At 31.7% G+C, this 9,097-nt stretch overlaps 1 protein-coding gene across 1 annotated transcript; it reads left to right on the top strand.

Moving 5' to 3' along the window:
- The first annotated feature begins 3,108 nt into the window (after positions 1–3,108).
- Positions 3,109–8,869, top strand: LOC111915935 (disease resistance protein RPV1). The gene is made up of 7 exons (XM_052766821.1): positions 3,109–3,507; positions 4,199–4,820; positions 5,494–6,619; positions 6,702–7,025; positions 7,119–8,036; positions 8,114–8,705; positions 8,805–8,869. Exons 2-7 carry the CDS (start codon positions 4,288–4,290, stop codon positions 8,867–8,869), a joined length of 3,558 nt encoding a protein of 1,185 aa, XP_052622781.1. The 5' UTR covers positions 3,109–3,507; positions 4,199–4,287.
- The last annotated feature ends 228 nt before the right edge of the window (positions 8,870–9,097 follow it).

Below are 9,097 nucleotides of genomic sequence, written 5' to 3'. Positions count from 1 at the left end.
CTTGGTAGCTTTCATGTTTAGTGATTTCACGTTTATTATGTTCCACTCTGATTTTGAGATTTGAATTATTGAACAAATGATTTTTTTGGATATTATGTTTAATGAAATTAGGTTATCCTATCTTCTTAAAAAATTAAAAAACAATTGTGAAATCCAGGACATGACGCTCTACTACTGTATCTAGAGATAATTACATAAATGGTCATTGTAGTTTCTCAAATTTATATGTTTCGTCCCTAACATTTTTTCATTACACGAATGGTCCCTATTGTTTTCTTTTTACGTATAAAATGACTTTAAACCCTTTTTTAATGTATTTTATATATTTTTCTTAAACTAACTTTAATTTAAAACAAATAAATAAACTACCACCCACTTCTCTCAGCATCTTTCTCATTTTCTTTCCATACCACCGTCAACCCTCCTTGCACCACTCTTCCCAATTGGCTATCTAAGTATCATCCACTTTATCCATTCAGATTTCTCTATCCTTCAATTTTTCTCTCCCGATGCCCTTCTCTATCTTCCGGTTTCTTTAATGTGATCCGATTTTGAAGAAGTGCTTTCTTCATATATGTACATGGTCAAAAACATGCAACATGCAACAGAGCTAGTACAAAATCGTAGGGACTGGGTATACAATAAATTGAAACCATAAGGATAATCACTATCAAGAAATAAAAGGTTAAAGACTTAAATAGTAGTGACATTTTACAAAACACATGGTCCATTTATGTAATTTTGTCTTCATAAAATAAATAAATACATCAAAAAAAAACTAAAAAAAAACATTTATATTATTTAGGATAAATACATTCCAAACAAAACATGAAAACAAGATTATAAAAGAATGTATTTTTAATCCTTCCAAATCTAAAACATATACAAAATCCCATAAAGCAATTCATAAATCCAAACGCGTACAATTATATATATATATATATATATATATATATATATATATATATATATATATATATATATATATATATATATATATATATATATATATATATATATATGGGATAGGGAATATACATTACAGCCCCACCTAAATTTAGGTAGTAAACCTCTAAAATATGTCGTCTCCAATAACATTTCTTCCCTCCAATATCATTTTACCGTCCTTGTTTTATTTCCTCTATTATCGTTTATTACTTCACCCTAGTGAACAGTATCGTTTTCCATCGTCACGAAGGTCGAAGATAATCAATTTATTGCTTCCTTACCAAAACAATTATGTACATCATGAATCTACATCTTCAAGTGTTAATTGTGAATCCCCTAATCACAATCTTTATATAGTAAAACAACGAATTTTCATGAGGTTTAGTACCTAAACTTAGGTGGGGCTGTAATGTATATTCACATTTCCCAAATATATATATATATATATATATATATATATATATATATATATATATATATATATATATATATATACACACACACACACACACACACATGTGAGACGGCCTAATTTTTTGAGACCGTGAGACGCAATCCTAGTCACTCATTTAGTAGATAAAACAAAAACATTTTTAAAATGCAAAATAATTGAAATTTTTCGAATTTTTTTTTCAATATTATTCTCGAAATATATACTTTCCAAAAAAAATAAAAAAATACCAAAAAAAATTTTAAAAAAATAAAAAAATTCATTTTTTACATATTCTAGTAATATTCTATTAGAATATTTTACGTATTTTTCAAAAAAAAAAAATGGGATTTTTTTATATTTATTTTTTTAGTTAATTCAAGTTTCGAAAATAATATTTAAAAAAAGAATTTTTGGATTTTTCCATTTATTTTGCATTTTAAAATTATTTTTTAGAATATGTACAGTGTAATATTCTATTAGAATATTTCATGTATTTTTAAAAAAAAACAGGATTTTATTTATTTATTTTTAGTTAATTCAAGTTCCAAAAATAATATTTAAAAAAAGAATTTTTGGATTTTTCCTTTTAGTTTGCATTTTAAAATTATTTTTTAAAATATGTACAATGTTATATTCTATTAGAATATTTCACGTATTTTTCAAAAAAAGGGGATTTTTTTTTGTTTTTTTTATTTTTTTAGTTCATTCAAATTCCGAAAATAATATTTGAAAAAAGAATTTTTGGATTTTTCCATTTATTTTGCATTTTAAAATTATTTTTAGATTTGGTCTCACGGTCTCACAAAATTAAAATTGTCTCAAATATATATATATATATATATATATATATATATATATATATATATATATATATATATATATATTAAAAATGTCTAAGGTTTAGGAATAGTGAACTCATGTTATTCTGGCAGGAATGGTCCTTTGTCTGTGAAGTTGTTTACAATTGTTCTTGCTTTTCATCTGGTGCATTTTATGGCAATTTGTTTGTTTGTTTGTTTTTTTTTTTTTTTTTTTTGCATACAAGTGTTATTTTCACTTTACTTCACTGTTTTTTTCCTAATCAGGTTTGGATTTCTGTACCTTTTCACCTTTTCCCACCCTCCACTATTTCCAATTAGATACAGGCAACAGAGGATCCACCATCGCCTCAATATGTCTTCAGCGCTTTTCTCCTTCTTTCTATCGATTACCATTGTTTCAACACCACGAACGAACAGCTCCAATCACGCCATTAGTACCGCTTTGTAAATATTAAAAAAGTTAAGAGTTAGGAATAGTAAATTTGTGTTTTTTTATCTATTTTGTTCCTCATTCTTTAGCAATGTTGACACTTTTGGTCCTTGCAAACAAAATTTTTATATTTTTTAGGAACCTTTTAATATTCAAAATTTGGCAACAAAACTTTAAGTGACAACTTCGGTCCATTTTCTAAAAACTTGTTAAATTCAACCCTTTTAATTTTTTAGCCATTTTGACACTTTTAGTTATCGCAGTCAAAACTTTTACATTTTTCATAAAAAAACACAAAAAACGGTCCGAGACAAATCTCAGGTTTTTCACGGTTACACTTTCTACGTCTGTCATTTTCTTCTTTTGGTATACTTATTTTATATTGGTCCTCATATTTAATTTTTTTGTTTTTTTCTACACTCATCAAAGTCAACTAAAACAATCAACAACCCATATTAATCCATAAACAAAAATACACTAAAATCAGAACCGGCCAACATATCTCGTTATAATTAGTTTAATGTAGGGATTGACGGTTTTACTTTTCCGCAAGACTACTTCTTCTTCTTCTTTAGTTCTTATTTATTTATTTCTATTTAAGCAAATGGGTCGTTGCTGTTGACTTTTATTTCTGGACCTTTCTATATAACGACGATCAATCTTTGAATAAAGCATGAAGTATTCAGTGCAACAGCTATTCCTTTCTTCCCTGATTCTGTTTTACTCAAACAGATTTCGCTACCATTTCTCGCCGTCCACCTTCCTTCGTCGTTGACACTCGCCATTTACAGGCCGGCTCACCTCCGCTCGCGCTGTACTTTTCACCTATCAATCATAAATCAGATAATAATCATTGGGTTGTTCATTAATAACAGGTGATTTTGATTTCAATTATTTCAATTACTTTTGTTGATTTCTGTATACCAGTTAGGGTTGTACAGAGTCCAACATCTACTTCCTTAATTCCTCTCTATTTTCCAATTCACGAATACAATTTTCTACATATGAGTATTTTTGAATCTTAACAGTTAGCTAAACACCCGTAGAGTTTTAAACTTTTAATATGCTATATTAAGAACTTTTATTGTTATATTCTATGAATCAGACTTTGTAATCAAAATCTTTGAAGAGGTGTGACTCTAGTTTAATATTCATATCATTTGGATAGATAAATTCAAATTTGAAAAGATTGTTCTTGCCAATATTACGGACCTATAAACAACCATGTATCTTTCTTGGGTTTGGATCTTTTAATTGTTTGTTCATATTTAGTGAAATTTGGGGATTGCCAATACGTTTTTGCAATTCCTTTCTTAGGATGTAATAGTGGATCCTGCAGTTGTTTGTAGAATGGTATTTGGTGTTGATTTGTTTGAGGATTGTTTAACTAAACTTTAGATGGAATTTGTTTAGACAATATTAGGGATATCTGTAGTGGGTTAATCAGATCAAAGTAAAGGTTCTGTAGGTTAATTAAATGTATTGGTTATTTCTGAAGCATACTGATTCACATGGAAACGTCTGGAGGTGCATATGGTTTTAATAATTTAATTTTTTTTTGTAGAGACACAATTGACAAAAGTGTGGGATTCAATAGCTAATTGAGATACACAAAGTCACGGGAAGAGTGAAGTGTCGTCAATCCATAACTCATAATGGTTGTTCTGTCTGAACTTTCTGAAGGGTCTTCATCTTCTTCATCAACTCATGGTCATAGATATGATGTATTTTTAAGTTTCAGAGGTGTTGACACTCGTCATGGTTTCACTAATCACCTTTATAATACCCTCATGCATGCCAATATCACTACCTTCTTGGATGATGAAGAGATTGAAACCGGGGAAGATCTGAAACCAGAATTGGAGAGTGCGATTAAGTCATCTAGGGCTTCTGTTATTGTGTTGTCCAAAAATTATGCCACTTCCACCTGGTGTCTTGATGAACTGGTGTTGATCCTTGAGCAACGTATGAAATCCAATCATGTTGTAATACCCATCTTTTATCATGTGGAGCCCACCCATGTTAGGAAGCAAACAGGTAGCTTTGGAGATGCAATGGAGAAACATAGACAGAGGATGGAGGCGGAGACAGATGCAAATAAAAGAAGTAAATTGGCTCAAAAGATGGAAAAATGGAATAAAGCGCTTATAGAAGTTGCTGATTTAAAAGGGAAGGATGTTAAGGATAGGTAACCACTTTCTTACCCATATACTCGTTTAAGATTGTTTAATTAGTACATTCAAATTCAGCATAATCTTCTACTTATGCATTTCAATACGCCTCTTCATATTTATCAAATATGCATACTTTTGATGCATTTAAATTTGGACAAAGATACACTTGAAATTGAATCTAATTTTTGCAATTATGTGATCTCACAAATTAATTCATATTGGCCAGTTAAACCATCATGCTAACTTGAACACATTTGCTACGCATTTTTTTTATCTTATCACAAATTAGTTTATTTAGATAAATTATTTCAATGATTTTATATGCTTTTAATTAATAAACCAAATTTTGAACAGTCGTATTACATGAACAAATTTTTATATCATTCTACCTTCAAACTATATCATCTTTTATTATGCTTTTACTTTGTAAGTATTAAAGGTTAACTTATCACAATTCACAAAAAAATTGTTCATATTCATGCAAAACTATCGAGATTTTATAACCTTCCACATGGTTAGAAGTGCAAATACAATAATAGTTATGATACAAAAAATTTAATTATATAATAGCATGTTATGATATAATGCTGATTTGGATCATTGAAAAAATTAAATCTCCAGTATGCCAAGCTCGAGGTGGAGTTTTCTAAATTATATGTTCTTGTTCTTACTAAAATTAAATTCCAGGCTAGAGGTGGAGTTTATTGATGAAATTGTCAAAAACATCTTCCGTAGATTACACATATCCTCAAGGTTTCCACTACCACAACTTATTGGGATGGAAGATTCCATTAACTTTGTCACTTCATGGTTGAAAGATGCATCATCACATACGATAGATATACTCACTATTCTGGGTATGGGTGGAATCGGGAAGACATCTTTAGCCAAATATGTCTATGCGTTACATTCTCATGAATTTGACACAAGCAGCTTCGTTGAAGATATCAATAGGAAACGTGATGAGAAATCAAATGGGATGCTTGATGTACAAAAACAACTCTATAATGACATTTCAAAACCAAGTTCACTTCAAGTTCTTGATGGTTCTATATACACCTCAATGATAGAGAATGCAGTAGCCCGTAAAAAGGTGTTTCTAGTTCTTGATGATATTGGTAGTATCGATCAGCTAGATAAGTTACTTGGAAGCAAAGGTTTTCACCCAGGAAGCAAAATTTTAATAACAACAAAGGACGCATGGTTGACACAGAGTAGTTCACCATTCAAAACGAACATTAAACCCAAGTATGCAGAGCACACGGTTAAAGGCTTATCTACAATTGACTCACAAAAGCTTTTGTGTTTTCATGCATTCATGTCCAACGATCCCAAGGCAGGTTATGAAGACGTGTCACGAAAGCTAGTGAAGTATTGTGAAGGACATCCAATGGCGCTTAAAATTCTAGGTAGGTCTCTACATAATCGAGATGTAACTTATTGGGATGGGTACATAGACCGACTAAAGAAAGAAAATTATTCCCCTATAAATACAGTCTTGAGAATGAGTTTTGACTCTTTGCCGTTAGAAAATGACAAGGAGTTGTTTAAGCATATTGCTTGTATCTTTGTTGGAATGGATAGATATGTTACTATAACAATATTAGAGGCATGTGATGTAGAGACAAGATCAGGGATCACGAATCTTATTGACAGAGGTCTTCTTAGTATCGGATGGAATAAAGAATTGACGATGCATCAATTGGTTCAAGAGATGGGAAGATTTGTGGTACGTGAAGAATCACTTTACAATCCATGGGAACGTAGTCGAATATGGGGTCATGAGTCATTCAGAGCGCTGAAACAAAAAAAGGTAACATGCTTGTTTAAAGCATTTTGTATATCTATATACATGTTTAACATTTTAAAATAATTTTGTATCCCTTTCTTCTTAGAAAATGGAAAATGCTCTAGGCCTCACCCTTGACATGGGAATGCTTGAGAAAGAGAAGTTACATGGATCACTTGAGTTGAAAACAGACGCATTGAGTAAGATGGATAGGCTAATGCTTCTACAACTCAATTATGTTCAAATAACAGGCTCTTACAAGAATTTTCCAGAAGAATTAAGATGGTTGTGTATGCATGGGTTTCCTTTGAAGTCTATACCTTTAGACTTACCGGTGGAGAATCTGGTTGCTCTTGACATGTCATATAGCAATATTGAATCATTTGGGATTTTTTATAGCTATCCGCAACGACTTCATAAGAGGCTAAAGGTAACTTATCTCTATGTATTACTAGATCTTCTATGTCGAGTTGATAAAATTTATTAGTATTGTAACTTATCTTTTTTTTTTTTTTTTTTTCAGCAATTGATTGGATCGTGCTCAAAAGACAAAAGGTTACTTGGATCATTGAAGATTCTTAATTTAAGTTTTTGTGAACAGCTTCATAGTCTTGGTGGCTTTGACCACCTCCCTAAACTTGAGAGGTTGATACTTAAAGGTTGCATTGGTTTGCTTGAGATTTGTGAATCAATTGAGCAATGTCATGAACTTGTCCACATTGATCTAAGCTACTGCAAGAAGCTTGAAAAACTTCCAAGAAGCTTAGGCATGTTAAAGAAAGTTAGAACACTATTGCTAAATGGCTGTTATTTTGGTGAATCTCAAATCAAGATTAGAGACATGGATTCATTGGAAATGCTCAAGACGAACCACATTGGTATAAGTTCCATAACCTCTTCCTCCACCTTTTTCAAGGCTATACCACGTGATCCTAAGCTATTTTCGATTTTTTTACCGAGATCTTTAGTATCCTTATCACTTGCAAATAATAATTTATCCACCGAATCCTTTACCATTGACTTCAGTTCCCTATACTTTTTAAAGCTTTTGGTTTTGGATGGTAATCCTATAGTTTCCTTACCCAATAGTGTGGGAAGCCTTCCTAGGCTTGAGACACTTAGTATGGTAAATTGTACAATGCTGGCATCACTTGAGTATCCTCCACATACACTAAAATATTTGAACCTCAATCATAATTCTGATTATAAGACTTTGCTACGAAAAGTTGTATTCGATCCACGAATGTCTCCACTCGAGTTCTTCATGAACTGGAAGACACCTTCGTCGTTTGAATTTGAAGGCGTTATTAAAATTCAACCAATGGTAGGTGTTGAGGAAAAGGTATTACATTGTTTAGGCTGGACTAACCTAGACTTCATTAAAGGAAGGCACGTGACAACTTCTGTTAGTTATAGAGAACTAGAGGAATCCGAAATCCAGGTTTAGTCTAGTTAACCATATGTCTTTGTGTGAATATGTATGTATATATAATTAATGAAGGTGGTTGTATTTGGCAGATGTATTATGAATTTGGAATATTCAGCACAATTTATGAAGGCGAAGAGATGCCGAATTGGATTTCAGATAGAAGCATGGGGACATCAATATCATTTACCATCCCATCATCTCTAAACAGGCTCAAAGGATTGAATTTTTGTTTTGTGCTGACACCCCATCATCAACATCGTATCCATGAGGTTCCAGTGATGAAAATTAGTAATATAACAAAGAACCTCACCTGGATATACCTACATTACATTGAGATAGTCAATATGGGTAGAAAGTGTTTGATGTTGTTAAGCCATTGGATGTTTGGTATGAATGAAATGGATGCTGGTGACCACGTTACTATTACTGTGAGGTTAGCACAAAGTGATGCAGTTACTAAGGAGTGTGGGGTGAGTTTTGTGTATGATGATGGAGAAGAAGAAGAAGAAGATGTGTTGGGTTACTACAAGTCATGGAATCACATCATTGGTGGAGATCTTACCGCATTTCAGTTAACAACCGGGGAATACCTCCTAAGCAAACATCGATTTCTGTCGCCTAATATTGATATACCTTTTCCAAGCTATATTTATCTGTGTGGAGAAGGAGCATGCTTGAAAGGTAGATGTCATTCTTATGTTAATACCTTTTATAGTATTTTAATTCCTATTTTGATTTTCTGCAATCATGTCAGATCTTTAATCTATTTTTTTTAATTAGATGTGCTATTCTACTTCAAAGCTTTGTCCCAAAGGAAGTCTAGCATACCGGAGGATCTCCCCTAGGTACTACCCTTTTCTCATAACATATATAAAAAAACACATAAACCAACTATCTGAGACAGCTGTTGATGGATTTGAAGAAATGAATACAATGTTTGTTCTTGGTCAAGTTTTATTCGGCTATTTGCGTTGGCTGTATTAACGCCTCAAACCTGTTTTTATTACATTCCTCTCCTTTCATACGATATAAATTGACCCATCTACCCTCCTCTCTATCAGATCTGTGTTTCG

This window comes from Lactuca sativa, chromosome 1, assembly GCF_002870075.4.
Source record: "Lactuca sativa cultivar Salinas chromosome 1, Lsat_Salinas_v11, whole genome shotgun sequence".
Classification (NCBI taxonomy): domain Eukaryota; kingdom Viridiplantae; phylum Streptophyta; class Magnoliopsida; order Asterales; family Asteraceae; genus Lactuca; species Lactuca sativa.
The sequence above is the reverse complement of the archived record's forward strand: the minus strand, read 5'-3'. Positions and strand labels throughout refer to the sequence as shown.

Coding starts and splice junctions, on each gene's coding strand:
- LOC111915935 (XM_052766821.1), top strand. CDS start 4,288: ATGGTTGTTCTGTCTGAACTTTCTGAAGGGTCTTCATCTTCTTCATCA. Junction 7,026..7,118: donor GACTTCATAAGAGGCTAAAG/GTAACTTATCTC, acceptor TTTTTTTTTCAG/CAATTGATTGGATCGTGCTC. Junction 8,706..8,804: donor AGAAGGAGCATGCTTGAAAG/GTAGATGTCATT, acceptor TTTTTTAATTAG/ATGTGCTATTCTACTTCAAA.